The 20,416-nt window shown below is 39.8% G+C and overlaps 1 protein-coding gene and 2 non-coding genes across 3 annotated transcripts in view; 1 reads left to right on the top strand and 2 right to left on the bottom strand.

Annotated features, from left to right (window-relative positions):
* LOC134747409 (neurobeachin-like) overlaps positions 1-20,416 on the top strand; it is a 951,208-nt gene that overhangs the window by 596,957 nt on the left and 333,835 nt on the right. Inside the window, exons 4-5 of the mRNA XM_063682033.1 lie at positions 9,788-9,888; positions 11,387-11,482. Of these exons, the coding sequence (XP_063538103.1) occupies positions 9,788-9,888; positions 11,387-11,482 (197 nt within the window). The remainder of the gene's footprint in view (positions 1-9,787; positions 9,889-11,386; positions 11,483-20,416) is intronic.
* Positions 2,393-2,465, bottom strand: Trnaa-agc (transfer RNA alanine (anticodon AGC)). Its single transcript has one exon. It is a non-coding gene; the product is annotated as a tRNA-Ala (tRNA).
* Positions 12,514-12,586, bottom strand: Trnaa-agc (transfer RNA alanine (anticodon AGC)). Its single transcript has one exon. It is a non-coding gene; the product is annotated as a tRNA-Ala (tRNA).

Below are 20,416 nucleotides of genomic sequence, written 5' to 3' on the forward strand. Positions count from 1 at the left end.
TTATTTTTTAGCCACCGTGTATATCTCATGCCCTAAGGCGGGACATGTTCGGACAAATGCCTGCGAAATGAGGTCGGCTCGTATGTATTAATATGTACAAGATATAATCAGTCGTCATTTTAAAAGCATAAACCTTGGCTAATATATGAACCGGGCACGCTTTGACTATTGCATCTCACGCGAGCAGGGCCACGTTCGGTCGGCAAATGCACTGCGAAATGAGGATGGCTCGAATTTATTCGTGGTTAACCAATTTGATTATTGGGTTACTTTATAATTCTTGCCAACTGAAAATTTATATAAAAACCATGAGATATTTCACATTATTGTGACTGTAATTGTCACTATGACAAAAGACTTTGCAATAAGGTAACAATTATGACGACAGTGCATATTTCTTTTAATATCCTGAATTTGTGTATTTTATCCTTGTTTCCCTACTCGTGGTGTTTTCAGGATAGCGGCATATAATTTACATGACTGCCGTCACGGGCTTTTGAGCCGCGGCCTCTAAATGGCCTTTTTAAAATATTTGACGCGGTAAATTTTGTCCCTGGAAGCTTCGACCGCGGATGGAATTGCTAAATGTTTGCTTTGTGTTTTGTGTATATGGTAGGTATTCTCATACAGTGCAGGAAAAATGACAGTAATATATCTCCGGCCGTTTAGTGAAGTTTAAATTTCGGATGCAATGAGTTTATGCCATTAGACATATTAAACATATTAATAACTGGTAACTCACGTATTTTACGTCGAAAAACGCTGGATATGTTTCACTCCGTACCGAATAGCGTCATCAGGAGCTTGCGTTGACGGTGACGGACGGTACGGAGTGAAACATGTCGAGCGTTTTTCGACTTAAAATACGTGACTGACCCGTTATTAATATGTTTAATGTGTCTGTGTCTCACGGAAGTTTTGTTATGCCATTAGATATCTAACGCGAGATCCGAGAAACAAAACGTAATCACCGCTCGTCCCACGCTAGAATTCGCGCATTAGATTAAGAATATCAAATGATTTATTATCTTATCAAACTTGCCATCGGCTGTGGCTGTTTCATTTATTCATCTTAAAACATAGCCCTAAATGTAAAATATGTATTTAATTACTCGAGACATTTTAAAAGCTGATTAATAAATATCGAGTTGCTGGGACAAGCGGATCGTGTTTCCTCTAATCCTCGCAAATTAATATTTAATGTTTGAGTTGTGAATACAGGGACCACTTTTAGGATCGCGATGGGTTCGAACCCTGACTGGTAACACGTTGGCGTACGTGTCGCCATTAATTTTTAGATTAAGCCAGGTCCCCACAGAAAACCAGCGCCACGGTTTGCCGCGGCACTATGCTGAGTGGGGATCCTTTTTGGCGTCCAAATGTTTTTTGTCTGCATGCTTTTCTTTTTTATGTACTATGTTGTGGTGTCAAATAAATGTATTTTCTTTCTTCTTTCTTTCTTTCTTACTGATCATATTGTAAGAAACTCTTGTTGACATTTACCAGTTGTTCCATGACCAAGGAAAGTAATGTGCTTGGATGGCAGACGCTTTAGCTGGTCCAGAAAATGAGTGCCAGACTCAACTCTTGGGATTAGGCTGAACAGCGGACTCCAGTCTCCTTAGCTTGCAACTGTAGCAAAGTGCTTAAATCTTATTTATAAAAACTCGCGTAAAGAAATTGACTCGTATAGAAGTACTAACAGTCTACGAAACTAATAAAGCGGACGCATCAATTAACTAAGCCGTAAAGAAATTGACTCGTAAAAGTACTAACAGCCTACGAAACTAATGAAGCGGACGCATCAATTAACTGAACCGTACAGAAATTGACTAACAGCCTACGAAACTAATGAACCTGACGCATCAGTTAACTGAACCGTACAGAAATTGACTAACAGCTTACGAAACTAATGAACCTGACGCATCAATTAACTGAACCGTACAGAAATTGACTAACAGCTTACGAAACTAATGAACCTGACGCATCAATTAACTGAACCGTACAGAAATTGACTAACAGCTTACGAAACTAATGAACCTGACGCATCAATTAACTGAACCGTACAGAAATTGACTAACAGCTTACGAAACTAATGAATCTGACGCATCAATTAACTGATACGTAATATATATATATACGTGGGAATTCAGGTTTTGTCCAGTGGCTAAGGTCACCCTGTATATATAATTAATTTTGCCCTCTATTAAACATATCAAATATAAGACATAACACACTCAAATCCAAACAAACTAAACAAGAGAAAAGCACACATATTCATCGTGTTCGAAATTCAAATGACTTTTGCACGCTAGCGGATAAAATAGACTTTTGCACGCAGATTTCGCGCTATAAACTGAGGTTTTCCGAGCGAGTGAGGTGAAAAAAAAGTTGGAGGCGCGGGGTATCGATCCCCGTACCTCTCGCATGCTAAGCGAGCGCTCTACCATCTGAGCTACGCCCCCTGTTAAGACGACATTCAAAATTCGCCGTCACATTTGAACGCATGACTTCGCAGCGCCTTAGGCAAAACGTATTTACGTAATTCTTATCAGCTTGAATAAAAACTAGATCTGTTTTAAAACTTTATTTAACTATTGGCCATGAGCATGACTTGTTTGCGTCTGTAAGCGCCACTTGCACCATTTCACTACCTACGTACCATGGAGCTACCATGGTTACCAGTACTATTTGACACTGGGTTAACGGTTTAATCGGTTAACCCCGGGTTAGAGCGTTTTTACATTGTCGGATCCGATATCGGATGTCGGAAGGAAGTAAAATGTTAAGATATATGTGTTTCTCTGTAGATATATGTGTTTAAGAAGAAATACCGCAAAAAAAGGCGGACTTAATGCCAATGGCACTCTCCTGCAGCTGTTTTTGTCATAGGCGCCTTCCGACATCCGATATCGAAAAGGCGCTTCCGATAAATTTAGCCATGTCGGAGCCCCCCGTCAGCTGACTGACTGTTGTTTGGATGTTATTATTAATGCAAAACATATGCTGCTTCCCATCAGGCGGCTCGTCTGCTCGTTTGCTATCACATTAAAAAAAAAGTGACTGTTTTGTCTGTCTTTTCTAAACTGCTTTACCGGTTTAGATGAAAGTTGGTATGGTGATATGAATCCTAAAATGATTACTCATCCAGACTAAGTCGCGGGTAGAAACTAGTATTGATGTATACTAAAAAAAAATTGATTTGAGACAAGATGAGAAATTCTAAAAGCTTCAAATATCTTACTTAGGTACATATATATGTATCTACGTAATGCTCTCATAGACGCCTAGGCCCGCAAAGCTATTGTCGGAATCTCGGTAACAAGGAAAATCCCCGGGAGGCCGATTCAGATTGCAAAACTTGGTACGGATTGGGGCGAGATACTGTCGCGTGGTACGATACCTCTACTAATTAGGTGCATGAGAAACGAAAGTAAAAGTCGTGCGAGAGATACGCGCGTATTGGCGCGTTACGCGTACGCGCCAATAACCAAGACGATTATCAAGGTAGTATCAAAACCACATCTAATTGTTAATATATAATCGAGTGGTATGCGAGTGCGGATAGAACAGCTGGTAATAGGTTTTTGAAGATCGTTTTATTTGAGAAATGTTGCAGTATGTTGGGTATTGGTTTTCCTTTGAAATGCATTTGTAGAAGGAGCTAAAGGAGCTTTTATATTACAGCCTACAAGTCTCGCAAAGTCTGCCTTTAATGGGCTATACAATACATACTAATAGATTATTTTCCCGTATAAAACTTTTACAACAATACATTTCATGTAGCCCAGGACCGGGATAAGTGGCGTACACGAAGAGAGGCCTATGCTCAGCAGGGCGCGACTGAAGGCTAAAATGATGATGACCATCTATCAAAAACTATATGTGTTGTCAATATATTTAGATCACTACGGTTACACTCGCTAGTATTTTTAGTTTTAGTCGCTATTGGCGACATGTTTCGGACCCCTCGGGAGTCCTTCCACAGGCTCGAGTGCCCGTGGCGTCAGTACTCCGTGCACACGTGTCGCCAATATAGCAACTAAAAATACTAGTGAGTGTAACCGCAGCGATCTAAATATTTTGAAATATGTCTCAGGATAGTTTAATTTCAATTATGTGATATAATCACTAGTATTTTTAGTCGCTATATTGTGCACGGAGTAATGACGCCGCGGGCACTCGAGCCTGAGGAAGGACTCCCGAGAAGTCCGAACCATGACGCCAATAGATACTAAAAATACTAGCGAGTGTAACCGTAGTGATTTAAATATTTTGACAACACATATAGTTTTTGATAGATGATCATCATCATTTTAGCCTTCAGTCGCCCACTGCTGAGCATATGCCTTACATTATATGTGTTGTGTTGTTACAATAACTATTATATTTAACCAATTAGATCAGATACGATATGGAGCTTTTGTTTAATTTTTCTATCGAGATCTTATTTTGACTATAACTATCTCACAGCGCAAATTCCCTGAGAAAATAATAAATAATAAAGAATATCTTGCGGCACATAAAATTCGCTAAACCGATATCTAGCCTGCGGCGGTATCGTCGTGCACATAATTGCATTGTGGCCCCGTTGCATCGATGCATCTCGCTTCACACCTAATTTTCCACCTGCACCGACACGAGGGAGAATCTTGTTAAAAGCCTTTTTTGCAAAAATATAAAAAGTGAAACCGGCAAAATATGGGAAACCTGGTCTAAAAAGAGTTTGATGCGTTACACGCATATGCGAGGCCGGTTAGTAAGGCAGTTACGGCAATCTTTTTTTTTAAATAAAAACAACGAAATACCTATACTTACATAGTGGAATGCGCGGCGAACTTTGCTGTTCCAGGCCGGCAATGATGTATAAAAGTATACTTATTGTCGGTGCATCTCGTGATTCTCGTGTGCGTTATCAAAATGCGTTTTGTTTTAAGTATTTATCAAATAACTTACTTTATGAAGATTCAAAGAAGTTAATAGTCATGATAAAATATCATGAATCTTCATAAGAAAGAAAGAAAGAAAGAAAAAGCATTTATTAGCACAACATAACAAGACTAAAACTAGAAATAATTAAACAGAATGAGGTTGCGCTAAATGGTCCTTACTCAGCTTGGTGTCACGGTGTGAGCCAACATGGCACACTCCGCGACGCCGATTTCATAACGCCCCTTTAGGAAAATATATCATGTCTCCATAAATTTCCTTTGTTCGATGTATTTTATTTATTTTATTTTCTTTATTGGAGAAACAACAGAAGTAAGTACTTACAATAATAGCAAATGATAATAAGATACAGTTCAAAACATATGCACCTACCTCCTAAAACGCTCTCACTAAGAACTATACATAATATAGGTAAGGTACTTAATGCTACAGTAAACTTAACTAAACTTAACGCACACTAGAGAAACAAGCTACACAAGGAAGTTAAGTTGTCTCAGCTAGGATTTCAAGGACTTGCTTTTGGAAACGTACTTTGTTTGTGTTGAAAATGTCTACGGCCGTGAATAGTTTATTTTATGTATTGCAAAGGCGGCGCAGAGGTGCGCGGATCCCAGCGTTAGTTGAGCAAGTCGGGACGGCGAAATGTAGACTACGTATCTAGAGTACCTAAGTAGCTTGTGGCGGTAACGTCGGGCACATACCTAATTGCATTGTGGCTTACAGTGATGCATCTCTCCCTTCACACCTAACTTACCACCTGCACTGATACTGAGAGAACGGAGAATCTTGTAGAAGCGTTTGTAGGTACACAAAAAGTACCTTTAAGCGCGCGGTTATTTCATGCGATAAATTTTACATCAGATAATGTAATAACACTAAATACATTGTTTAACGTGGTAAATGCAGCGATAAGCGCATTGTAATTTTTCCCACATTCCGTTGACGCATGCGTTCAACGCTGTGTTTATCGCAGAAAACAACCGCGCGCTTAAAAACAGGGAAAGCCGGGGGAAAAGAAGATTGGTTTATAACGAGAGTACGCGAGGCCGTTTCGTAAAACGAGGCCGTTATGTGTAGGCCGAGGCATTTAAATGCTTCACAAAAAAATGGAAATCAAATGAGTAAAAAAACCTAATGATAACTAAAAAGTTTAAGATCAGTGCGACCCGAGCAGTGTCACATTGCCCTTTTTTTATTAGGCCAGCAATGTTGTACGAAAAAGCATTGGCGGCTCACCTCACGCACGCTGCCATAAACAAGATGTTTTGCAATACATTTCTGTTGTTATTTGCCACTGCTTCTGTATAAAAATACTCGGTAAAACATCGCCAAACGCGAGTAATTGCATTGCGGATATATTGCACCAATGCATCTCGCCTAACACGTAATTTGTCTGCTTTTGCCGAGACAACGATCAATCTTGTTAAAAGCAATTTTTTAGTTTGGGAAATACTAGGTCTTTTATTACGTTTATTTAGTGACACGCTATCCTATTCGTTTTTGTGTCTAATTGTTATTGCTATTTTTTCATGTTTACGCTTTGTGGCTACCAAAGAGGATATAATAAGATAGAGCGGTACTGTCATAGTAAATTTTGTAACCACAGTAAATTCACTGCCATCTATCGACACACTAAAACTAAAAATGAAGATTTATACGATAAAATGTATTTAAATGATTTTTTTTTATTTGCAATAATAGTTTTTATGATTTTGACCCATGTTCTTTCACTGATATGCGTTAAAATTGTTAAATAACAAACGAAACCGTCAACGCCATCTATACGACAGTAAGCCAAAGCTAGTAGCGCCCTCTGATCGAGAATCAAATTTTCTTAATTTTCGAGGCACGTTTTTTCCTTAGACTGTATCCATCTATTACGAAGTTATATCTATCTTTGGTGGCTACGAAATTAACGACTGCCTATTGACAAATAATATATTATACCTATCTAAGTTACAAATTATCTAAGTTACATCGTTTCAAGGATTGCTATGGCAAAAAAAGCTTTCAACCAGAGGAAACAATTATTGAAATCCCGTTTATCATGCAGAAGCAAGAAGCTACTGATTAAGGTGTACATCTGGAGTATAGCCCTTTATGGAAGTGAAACGTGGACAATGACCCTAAGAGATAGAAAGAGAATGGAAGCATTTGAAATGTGGTGCTGGAGGCGAATGGAAGGCATTAGTTGGAGAGACAGGATAACGAATGAGGAGGTGCTAAGAAGAGTGAGTGAAAGAAGAGCTATTCTGAACACTATTGCAAATAGACGCGGGAAAATGATTGGACACTTAATACGACACGACTACTTCTTTAAAACTATCCTGGAGGGGCGGATAGGAAGGAAGCGGGGTAGAGGAAAACCCAGACGCAGCTTTTTAGATCAAGTGAAAGAAAAAGTAGGGGTCGTGTCGTATCAAAAAGTCAAAGAGCCGGCGCGGGATAGGGAAAGCTGGAAGATACTCCACCGACAAGAGAATAACTCTTAAGTTATTGATGATGAAGTTACAAATAATTAATATTATTGATTGATAGACCTTATTTATTAACAAATGTGTGGATGACAGCATTTCTGATTTATATAATTAATCCTAGAAGATTGAATAGTCTGATTCTGAGTGAGAATATCATAAATTGTCTGTGCTTAAGCTATTTATTGCGACTAATAATAAACAGAATACGTTTCGATGTCATAATAAGAATTGTACGGGTGCTATTTATTATTATTATTTGGAGCCTTACGTGTCCCACTGCTGGGCAAAGGCCTCCCCCCAATTTCTCCACAGATCTCTGTCCAGTGATGTGTCTGGCCACTCCTTTCAAAAAGGAGTCTAGTTCATCCCGCCATCGCCGGCGGGGTCTGCCATGTCCCAGATTTGAGTTTTCGGGCTCCCACTCTGTGGCGATTTTGCCCCACAACTCATTTGGCATTCGGCAGACGTGACCAGCCCAGTCCCATTTTAGCTTGGTCGCCTTCCGAGCAACATCGACGATTTGGGTTTTGGAGCGCAGGGTGCTATTTAATTAATATTTATCTTCTGTTCTCCATGATTGATTGTTGTTACTTTGCCTTTTTAATAAAAGAAACATATTTAATACATTACGTTCAGTATTACATTTCTAACATTATTTTACGTTGTTGGATTTTTCGCCTAATATCTTTGTCTATGGTTTAAACGTCTTTGGGGCCAACCTAAAATGACGAGTTAACCACCCTACAAAATTAACATTTTTTTTTTTTGCAAAATATTAGGATTATTTTTTATACCACGTCGGTGGCAATCAAGCATACGGCCCGCCTGATGGTAAGCAGTTGTTACCGTGGTCTATGGACGCCTGCAACACCGGAGATATTACACGCGCGTTGCCGACCCTAACACTCCTCTCCCTCGTTGAGCTCTGGCAACCTTACTTACCGGCAGGAACACAACACTATGAGTAGGGTCTAGTGTTATTTGGCTGCGGTTTTCTGTAAGGTGGAGGTACTTCCCCAGTTGGGCTCTGCTCTAGATCTGGAATGACATCCGCTATCCTGTGCCCTACCACACAAAGGGAGATGTCATTCACAGTGCCCATACCTCTCTTTTGGACGTAGTTTAAGGACATATCCGGGTCCGGACGCAGTTTAAGGACATACCCGGGTCCAAAGTGGGATCGTAGGATCGTGCATTAGCGTGCGTTTGAATTGTAGTATTTTTTTTATCTGGTCTATTTAAAGGTTAAACAAGCCCTGCCCATTTTCATCTCATTAATAAATACTAAAGTGGACGGATATATCTCGTTTTCAAACGAGCTACAAATAGTTTATTTGGCTATCAGAGGGAATTAATTTCCGTGTGGCTATTCAGCCCTCGGCTATTATGTGGTCTCAAAGGATATATGCTCGGTGTGTCAGGTGCATCGTCCTAATCTTGTTATAGTATGTACAAGGACCTGGTTATATCTCTTTGGTGAATCTCGTTCCACTGTACTGGGACCAATGGGCCGAGAAATGTCTCGAACGATGTTACTTACTGCTTACTGCTAGCCTTTCTCCGCAGACGTCTTGTCTGGTTGCCCTTGGCATAGGCCTCTCCCATATTCCTCCACGAGTCCCTGTCCAGAGCCTGTCTTCTCCAGAAGGCTCCAGCAACGATATTAGTTTAATATTATTAGTGTGTTGGCATGGCAACCCATACGATTTTACAGTTCGTGGACTAATATTATTAGTCTAATACCGTTCGAGAAATGGGCCCCTGGGGTTGGTTCTAGGTGTATCATTCTCGGTTTCATTACTCGTATTTTTGTGATTTCATATGATGAAACATAAATTACTGCTGGAAGTTAATGACTGACTGTGCAAAGTTGACGGTTGTTTTAAGAGATTACTTAAGAATTTTAATATGTATTTAATTATTCTATCGATTATCATATTTTCATGCCAAAGTTCATCATAACAGTAGTGCACCATGCTTCGCCATGCCACAACTTTTTCAGAAACTTTTGAATATGCAAAATGGAGTATCCTTCATCACATGACTCCCGCATCGATGATGACGGCATCCTTGCATCACATATCTCTCTATTATCAATATTATCAAATAGATTAAAAGTGGAAAAATCACTGTCCTGGGTGGGACTTGAACCCGCGACCACTGGATCACTTTCACTAGTACAGTGCTCTGCCATCTGAGCTACCAAGACCGTACCTAATACAGCGAATATTTCCACCATATATGAGCCATAGGGACACACTACACAGACGACAGATGTCTAGGGAGGTTTGCAGACATTCTGCTTGATGCAAAGATGTTTGCAATTTAAATTAAAGTTAAATTATGTATGTTTGTTACAGATCTCCTGATTGAGATGCTTGGGGTGCTGGCCAGCTACAGCGTGACAGTCAAAGAGCTGAAGCAGCTATTCAGCGCCATGAAGGCAGTCAATGGGAAATGGGTGAGTCTTCCACTTTCACACCCGCCAAAGGAGCAAAGCTTTTATCCTCACTTTTTAGATACATGGCACACCAAGAATAAGCGGGCATCTAGTTCGTTTCTTCCCAGAACGTGCAGAATGTGGAATGAGTTGCCTCCTGAGGTATTTCCTTTGCGCTACGACGTGGAATTCTTCAAGAAGCTGGTATTTAGGGTTCTCAAGGGTTGGCAACGCTTAAGTGGCTCCTGTGATGTTGCTTATTTCCATGGGCGACGATGACTGATTCCCATCAGGTGGCTCGTCTGCTCGTTTGAATTCTGGCGAGTGATTTTGATTTAAAACCTTCAGCATAGCTAGTATTGACCACATAACATCTTGTTACGAACACGGAATGAAAGAGTACAAGAGTAGAGTACAAGTAAAAAAACTAGTCGCATACATGTAAACTAGTAGAACAAAAAAAATAGCCACAACGGAATACAGAAATTCCTCGTTCTGGGTAAAGAAGGGTTAAAAAGTCACTCGTAATTCGTAATGGCTGTCAATTTTCCCGTTAGCCTGTCGTTAAAACCCAGGTAGCAAAGTGACGTCAGCGACGTCAAAATGACGTAATAATGACGTATAAATGCTACCTGGGAAGCGGAGTGAACGCACTGAAGAACCAGGCGCGCACAAACACAAAGTAGCTACCTTCTAATTAACTCCAACGGTAAGGATGCAAATTTGAAAGGAGCGTCTCTTTCCAAGGCTCTGAAAGACCAGTTTAAGTGCTAACTTTGTTTACGAATACTTGTTAAAGGTCTAGAGATCTTGTCACTTTGGTTTATAAGTGGAGACGAATGAGGACACGTCAGTAATTGAACATTTAACTGGTTAACTCGCGGTTTTCACCGCTTTTGTGGTGAAATTAGACGGTTAAGGGAGCGCTAAAAGCGCTTCGAGTTTTAGTCACAATGTTCTATAGTAAGAAGTTATATATTCTAACCGCTCCGAAAATGTGTCACATGTGTACTTTGCTTATGATTATTTTAACTTATTTTATCACAATTATACAGGGGTCCTAGCCAATATGACAATATCGACAAACGCCAAAGAAAAAGCAAAAATGTATCGGGATTACAGATGCTACGAAGAGTCAAGTGACTATATTTCCATACATTATTTAAGTTTGGATTTGCGTTTTCTATCAACGATCTTGGTCGACATCGGGGCCTAGCGGAGGCTACGATAGTTACCACGCACTTGTCTGCATGACAGTATCTGTCTCTGCAGTGCAAGCATGTTATTTTATCACGTATATAACGTCGTCGATCATACGCCTGCTGGACGCCAGGTCTATCAGCATGGTTGCATTTTTATCACATGTCACTATGCCTGTCACTTTCGCACTTACTTATTTGTTAGAACGTGACAGGCATGGTGACAGGATAAAAATGCTACCGTGCTAAACCCGCTGGTTTTCTGTCCAAGCGTCGGCGACAAATTAGCCGTTAAAACTAACTTGAACGTTATTTTTCAGCCCCGACACTCGGCGAAACTGCTCAACGTGCTCCGGCAGATGCCGCACCGGAACGGCCCGGACGTGTTCTTCAGTTTTCCCGGACGGAAAGGCTCGGTAAGTAAATCGTACCGTCGTGTACTTTTAGACATCGGTTACACGCTAATTCTGGCGTCAGTTCAGTCAGTCTTACTCTTTTACTCGAGTTTTGACTGATGCCAGATTGATCAAAAATAGACACGATCAGTCCAGACTGACAATAGACTGATAAAATGACTACACAGTGCAAAAAAGAAAAAAATATTTCTTTATGGTGTACATAAATTAATTAGTCGATCTTAAAAATGCGTTAAACTAGGGTAAATATTTTGAACGAGAAAAATACTTTATTGTTTTTTTTAATTTGCAAATACTTCATTCCGCGAATATTTGTACCTCCCCTCGTAATGCTGCCTTCTTCAAAGAAGGTATTAAATTTTTTTCTATGTGCCCGAAATAGCTTAACTAAATGTTTTATCTCTCTGAGACTATATACATACCTATACCATGGCTTTGCTTGAGCAAAAAACATAAAACATTTTTGTTAAGCTATTTAGGGCAGGCTTCTATGGTTAATTAATATCGTAATCTCTAATAAAAATCAAATGCGGTCAAAAAGAAAGAGGGTTGATTACTCAAACTGAATAAAGAGGATAAAACCTTGTTCTTAAGAAAAAAATATCACAAATGGGGTTGGCCGGTCGAAATAATTCGCAGATGGCGCCTGCATAACTTGCCCTGTCAATCCCTAGAATTGTGTCAATTTTTTGTTTTTTAAATGCCCTGGATGCCAGCCCTTTAAGCCAAATCTCATAGAAAAAGGGGCAAGCTATGATGGCGCCATCTCTGCAAACCTTTGACAGTTGCCAACCCCATTGGTTTACCGGCAACTGACCGGTAACCGGTAAAGCATAACCAGGAATATAAAATATGATCACCCGCCATGTTGCGGAATTTCACTGAAACTATTTTTTTCATACTATACTGAACTGTCACCCTATACATGAGAATAACAGCGCCCTCTTGACAATGATCATATATTACTGGTCAATCTTTAATTCGTTTGATTTGTTGGATCTAATCAGATTCTAAAAAGAAAAAAAAAGTCTTGGAGGCGCGGGGTATCGATCCCCGTACCTCTCGCATGCTAAGCGAGCGCTCTACCATCTGAGCTACGCCCCCGTTGTGGTAGTTGACAAAATAAACATACACTATAGGTATTGTTACAATTCCAACTGGCCTTCTATAAGGACGACTAAGCTTGATACGTTATGTACTGTTGATACAATAAAATTGATTGTCAGTTGAATTATAGATCTTATTGCAAAGGATTTAGGTCTAGAGTAGTTTGTCATTGCGGGTTATGTGCTCCTTTCACTTGCATACGCAATTAATCGAAACAAGAGACATACAAATTATTGAGACTGGTTGTTAGCGATCCAACCTTTGTGGTCTAGCGCGGATGCTACTTATAAAACTATGATTTAAAATATATGTCATTATAATCATTCGTAAAACAATAAGACAAATGTCAATACATATTAATGTAAAAGTTACAATAAATATTGTTAATTATATATATAAGCGTTTCCATAATTCTAATATAATATCGAAGTTCAAGAAAGAGTTCACGCTTAATAAGGAATTTATTTGTGACATGTTCAACCAAAAGGTACCACATTGTCGCTTGTCAATAAGGTTGATTTCAAATTGAAGCTGTATTGAAATAGCGCCTTATTGACAACCGACAATAAGTACCCTTTTGATTGAAAATGGCACATATCGTCGCCTAGAACCCATACATACATACATACATACATACATACATATATGGGTCCTAAAAGCTTTCCTAGGTCGCAAACGCACTTGCAACTATGGCCGATGGTAATTGTTTAATATCAGGCGAATCTTCTGCTCGTTTGCCTTTGCCACCTATATGTGACGCTCTCAATCAAAAGGTACCACTTTGTCGCTTACCATAAAGACTTTTTTTAAGAAATTTGCTTCTATCTTTATACAAATAACCTGTCATAGCGTCCTAATGGCAAGCGACAATGTGGTACATTTTGATTGAGAACGTCACATATCATAAAAAAACTCTATAGTTAAAGAAACTGACTTCACAAAACACTCACTTGATGATCACATCAGAAGATCAGCGCGGGAAGTCGAGTCGCCAGCAATATACTGAGATGAGGCCATTTTGTGTCACTCTATTCTCTCTACGTTTTGTTATGTGTAAATTGTCTCGTTTGTGTAAACGAATAAAAAATATTCTATTGTATACTGTTCTACATAAATCGCTGTACATCTGGCTTGCGTAAATACATAAACGCGAGCGAGATCATATATCTAATCAAGATCACATTAAATAAAACTATGAAAACGGATTATATCGCGTATATTGAATTTATAATACATCCCGACGTTTCGAACTCTTTACAGCCACCACGAACGCTGTAAAGAGTTCGAAACGTCGGGATGTATTATAAATTCAATATACGCGATATAATCCGTTTTCATAGTTTTATTTCATGAGTAACTATCGCGGTAACCGAAGACAATATCAAGATCACATTTTTATTTCGAATCCCGTCCCGCGCTCGCTGCATGGCCTCGAGTTTTTTAACGGATATTAAAAACGCGACCCCTCGCGAATAATTATTAAACAACGGAGGAAAAATTCTGGATGGCAGTAATTAAATCACGACCTTTTCCTTTGGGGCTGTATTACATAATTATGAGGGTACGTATGTAGACAGGGCGGACACACTATACATCAAAAATCACTTGCGTTTCTATGTGTGGACGGCACGTCTGTACACGCGTCATGCATCATTGTGCGAGTAAGTCGCTTAAAAACAGTACTGAGCGGCCGGCAAACGGCCGTCAATCTGCTGTTGCGGGGCGAGGTCATGGGAGTCGGGGCGGGGCGGTGCGTAGCCGTTCTGTATGGTAAGGGAATTTATTTGTGTGTTCATCACGAACTTGTTCGTAATATGTGACATTTTCAACCAAAAGATACCACATTGTCGCTTGTCAATAAGGTTGATTTCAAATTGAAGCTGTATGGAAATAGCGCCTTATTGACAACCGACAATAAGTACCCTTTTGATCGAAAACAGTACTGAGCGGCCGGCAAACGGCCGTCAATCTGCTGTCACGGGGCGAGGTCATTGGAGTCGGGGCGGGGCGGTGCGTGGCCGTTCTGTATGATAAAACTATTACTTATTCTGTGTATCTACTATGACTTGAGGCTGTATGACTAGCGAGTAGCGAGTTTTTCTCGGCGGACAATCAATGGGCATATTCGCATAGTCAGGTTAAAGATTTGCAAACATGTTACTTGTTCTTCTTTTTATTTAAAAGATGTCAGTGTCACTTTTCGTTGCAGAAAATTGCATATATATCACGGTTATGATTTTTTATAGGCAAACTTGATCCTTATAGATTAGATTAGATATTTATTCTCATTTATATGATGTTAAACCCCACTAATCTCGTCCTAACTAGCGCTGAAAAAACCGGGAAAATTACGGGAAAATTTCAAAACGGCTCCTTTTTTTTAAGATTTTTCGAAAAAATTCCGAAAAAAAGAATAAAGCTGAAAAAAACCCAAGTATTTTTCAAAACCTGTATTTTTTTATATACTTAATTAGGAATTTAAACAGGTAGGTTAAGGTTGCATGTCTAATGTGTTTGTTTATGGCATTGACACTGTCATCACTCATCAGTGGCATTGTGTGTAGCGTATTTAGTTTTTCTGAATAGAAATGAAAAAAAAACCGAAAACAACGAAATTTTGTAAAATTCACAAAAAAAACCTTTGATTTTTTCCGGAATTTTCATCCCTACTCCTAACTCACTTTAATAAATATCTTTCTCAGCTGTTTTCTTCAAGGATCTAATTTATCACATCGCCCTGTTTCTTTCCTTTCCGCTCGTCTGGTAACGCACCAGGCGAGCAGAGGACGCTAAGAGGTGTCACTTGGCCGTCAGATCGGTGGATAAGCGGGACAGAGAGAAATGGGACGGTTGCGAGATTACTTGCGAATTAGATGCAGCATATAGAATAGAATATAATAGAATAGAATAGTTTTTATTCGTAAACACACAGACAATAGACATACATTAGAACATATTGAAAATAAAGTGTCACGAAATGGCCCCATCTCAGCAAGCTGCTGGCGACTTCTAGCGCTAATCTTCCGATGAGACCATCAAGTGAGAATCACGGAAGGTAACAGACAAAAAGAAAGCAACATAAAGGAAAGAAACATAAAATATGGCGAAAAATAAATTACACACAGTTTACACAAACTAATACAAAAAAGAGATACAATATGACGGCATAAGAACATAACATTAAGTAGAATAAAATTACACGGATCAACCGATCGAATATGTACCGGTCCGGTCGGACCATATCGTGGCGCGACATTAAGCGTGCATAACTAGCGCCAGTGGCACAGATTATATAATCCGGTGGTAGCTACACGACATTAAATTCAATGACAATGACAGAATTGACAAACAAGGATAGAAGTGAAGTGAGTGAATCTAATATTTTATTAATTCTAATCCATTTTTGATCATGAAAACCATAAAACAATGTTATACTCGTAAAGTAAAAATATATACAACGCGGTCAACACTTTTTACGAGCGTAAACTCAAACGAGCTGACAAATCGCTTGATGGTAAGAACTAAGAAATTGCCAACTCATGACACCTGCGAAACCAGAGGGATTGCAAGTGCGTTGCCGGCATGTAACTTGGAAGTACGCTCTTTTTTTTTTGAAGGTCGACATACAAAGCGTGTCTATAATATACTCGACAATAATGAAGAGTAGACAATTTGTGCGTAAATTCTGTATATATTCATTGCTCTGAGCGTATTCATACTATTTCATACTAAGTTCAGCATGTAAATTAAAAATGTGATAGCTCGGCCGTTTCAGCTTATGTGCATTCACATAATTTGCAACCTGTACTCTTATACACGGTGGCTAAAAAATAAGTGCATTCCCGTTGCCAGGGAGGTTTTGGGATTATACTAAGCAACTTTTACTATGGGACCAACCCCGAAATCGCGAAAAAAAATGTACCCTCGTATAGAAAATGGACCTGCCAAAATGTATGAAACAGCCAATTTTTTTTGCCCTGGCAACGTTCTTCACGTTTAAACCGCTGAACTGGTTTAAATAAAAGTGTGTATCTATGAAAATAGAGGCCCGTGGATGGATATAGGGTAGTTTTTATCAATCATCATCAACATTCCACGCAGACGAAGTCGCGACACAAGCTAGTGTCGCATAAAGCGGAGTCTACGAGAAGCAATCCATGTCCGCCCAAGGCGAAGGGGAAAAAACGGACACCCAGATAGGGCAGTATGTCACTCGGATTACGCCCGTATTTGAATAGGAATTGGTAATAAGGGGGAACGGTTCGAGGATGAGGAACTTGAATAGTGATGTAATTATTCCCGGGATTTTTTTCGATACAGGTAAATTTTTCAGTCTTTGGAATAAACTAATATTTAAAAACGGGACCCTATTACTAAGACTCCGCTGTCTGTCTGTCTGTCTGTCTGTCCGTCTGTCACCAGTTTGTATCTCATGAACCGTGATAGCTAGACAGTTAAAATTTTCACAGATGATGGATTTCTGTTGCCGCTATAAACAACAAATACTAATAAAAGAATAAAATAAATATTTAAGTGGGCTCCCATACAACAAACGTGTTTTTTTTGCCGTTTTTCGCGTAATGGCACGGAACCCTTCGTGCGCGAGTCCGACTCGCACTTGGCCGGTTTTTTTTCTTTAAATTTTTCAAAGATAGTTTGTAACCTGGGAAAAGACGTAGCATACTTTCTATCTCAGAATTCAACCCCTGAAAGGTGCAATGGCCGTTGCAATTTTGTACAAGATTACTTTGGGAATGATGGCAGTTTAAGAGTCCCCGGCAAGCTCGGTTCTTCATACAAACGTAGTTACGTTCTCATTTTTAAAACGACTAGCTAGATTGCTCTGAAACTTTGTACTTACAATAGGATAAGGTATATATGTAGCTTTAGATACCATGGTTAAAAAATACAGCGAATTTAAGTTTTTCATAGAAAACTTGTTTTTGCTCTATTTCGTTTGTTTTATCCTCATTGCATTGTATGTGCAAAGTTTCATTACAATCCAACACGTAGTTCTAAAATGAGAACGAAACTCCGTTTGTATGGAAAGGTGAAATTCGGCCAAGCTTGCCGGGAACTCTTAAGACAAGCGAGAGGAACGCCTTTTCATACAAACGTAGTTCCCTTTTTCCTTCCTGGATATTGACGTTACATCACTACCCGAGATGTCCTGCTTTCGATCTGTTTGAGGACGTTTAAGGGACTCCCAAACGTCCCGGGTACGTTCCGGAAATATTTTCGAGGGCGGTTTATCACTAATCTCGAGATGTCCTGCTGCTATCGATCTGTTTGAAAACGTTTAAGGGACTCCCTTGAACCAGAAACGTCCCGGGTACGTTCCGGGAATATTTCCGAGAGCGGTACATCACTAATCTCGAGATGTCCTGCTGCTATCGATCTGTTTGAGGACGTTTAAAGGACTCCCTTGAACCAAAAACGTCCCGGGTGCGTTCCGGAAATGTTCCCGAGAGCGGTACATCACTAATCTCGAGATGTCCTGCTGCCATCGATCTGTTTGAGGATGTTTAAGGGACTCCCTTGAACCAGAAACGTCCCGGGTACGTTCCGGGAATATTTCCGAGAGCGGTACATCACTAATCTCGAGATGTCCTGCTGCTATCGATCTGTTTGAGGACGTTTAAAGGACTCCCTTGAACCAAAAACGTCCCGGGTGCGTTCCGGAAATGTTCCCGAGAGCGGTACATCACTAATCTCGAGATGTCCTGCTGCCATCGATCTGTTTGAGGATGTTTAAGGGACTCCCTTGAACCAGAAACGTCCCGGGTACGTTCCGGGAATATTTCCGAGAGCGGTACATCACTAATCTCGAGATGTCCTGCTGCTATCGATCTGTTTGAGGATGTTTAAGGGACTCCCTTGAACTAAAAACGTCCCGGGTACGTTCCGGAAATATTTCCGAGTGCGGTACATCACTAATCTCGAGATGTCCTGCTGCGATCGATCTGTTTGAAAACGTTTAAGGGACTCCCTTGAATCAGAAACGTCCCGGGTATTTTCCGGGAATATTTCCGAGAGCGGTACATCACTTATCTCGAGATGTCCTGCTATATCGATCAGTTTGAGGACGTTTAAGATCTCGCTCGAGGGAACTAATGATGCTCTCTATACGCATGTTGAATGGGTATGAGTAATTGGATGGTTTATTCAAAACGAATAAACGGGAGATATCCCTGTAGGTAGTACTTGACTGAATAATGATATATCGTGAGATTCAGCGTTCCGAGATTTAATATGATATCTCTATATTATGAAATAAAACTATGAAAACGGATTATATCGCGTACAATGGGATACCCTCCTACAGTTTAGGAGGGAATTAAATCTTCTCGGGTCCGAGGTGTAGGGTTGGAGCCGGCGTAGTTTTTATCGCGTATATATATATATCTTTACTTGAAAATAATTGTAGTGTTTAACTAGCCTTATAAACCGATTTTGCATGTACAACCAGCCTTAAAGTTTATAGTCTATGATGGTTCATTATTTTTAGTATGTGGGTATTTTTGCAGTTTGTAGTTTTTCCTCAGTCACCCGTTGACCACGAACGCTGCGCTGTAAAGGGTTCGAAACGTCGGGATGTATTATAAATTCAATATACGCGATATTATCCGTTTTCATAGTTTTATTTCATGAGTAAAGGGGCCCACTGACTATCAGTCCGCCGGACGATATCGGCCTGTCAGAACAAAAATTTGACAGTTCCGAACAACTGACAGGTCGATATCGTCCGGCGGACTGATAGTCAGTGGGCCCTTTAACTATCGCGGTAACCGAAGACAATATTATCTCTATATTACCTAATATTTATGATTAAGTTGTAAATAGAGTTTAACCTCGCTAAGTTTTCATACCAATTGCTACATCAAGTACCTCGGGGTCGGCCAACTTTTGGGAAGAGCCAACCGCAATAGATATCACCAGTTTTAGGAAGCTCAAAGTGCCGTAAATGTTGTTTTCAGAGGTCTGAGAACTCAAATGTAAATTTTTGGCTGACTTGAAAAGCCGCAAATCTCCAAAGAGCCGCATGCCGACCCCTGAATGAAGCTTATAGGGATAAGTACACATTCTTACTGCCGAGTTTGTGCAAAGTTAGCGTGGTTAGTCTAAAACGATTTTATCATTTTATAAAAACTAGTGCCTGTACAGATTCCTGTGATTAAGTTGTCAAGTGAATACCTGTTAGCGAACCGTGGTAAAAATGAAAAAATGATGGGTTATTTGATATATAAATTCATATAAATCACCTGCCCGTAGTTAATCTCCACTCCAACCTGGATTTGAGGGATTTTAGTTTTTCTGGATTTTTCTCTTATATTTTCCTCATCCTTAAAGCTAGTGATTTATATTGCTAATCTTGAAAGTCGAAAATTATTACATCACGTTTGGGCGTTGGCCACGTACAACGAAATATTAGTAGCCACATAACATTATAGTTAAGGCCGGGAAAATAAGATTGCTGGCCGAGTGAAATATACTTACCGTACCAAACAGGCGGATTAGTTACTCGACGAATGTTTAGTGCAATTTTTATACAGTTGTAATTCAAAAAGTTGTTCGTTGATGCAGATTGATTTTTCACTGGTCAATAATCTTGCAAGGAAAAACATTGCTTGCGTTTTACGCCTAAGCAAGCGATATGTGTAGAACTGGAACTAGACTTACCTAATTTTAAAACTAACACGGGACTTAATCTCGTAAAAACTTACGTTTATTTATGGCCTGACGTTTCGAACGTAACGTGACAACCTTCCTTCCGGTCTCACCGACATACGCCCTACCACAATCGCAAGGTCTCGTATACCCGCCACT

The sequence above is a fragment of the Cydia strobilella genome, chromosome 14, assembly GCF_947568885.1.
Source record: "Cydia strobilella chromosome 14, ilCydStro3.1, whole genome shotgun sequence".
Taxonomy (NCBI): Eukaryota; Metazoa; Arthropoda; class Insecta; order Lepidoptera; family Tortricidae; genus Cydia; species Cydia strobilella.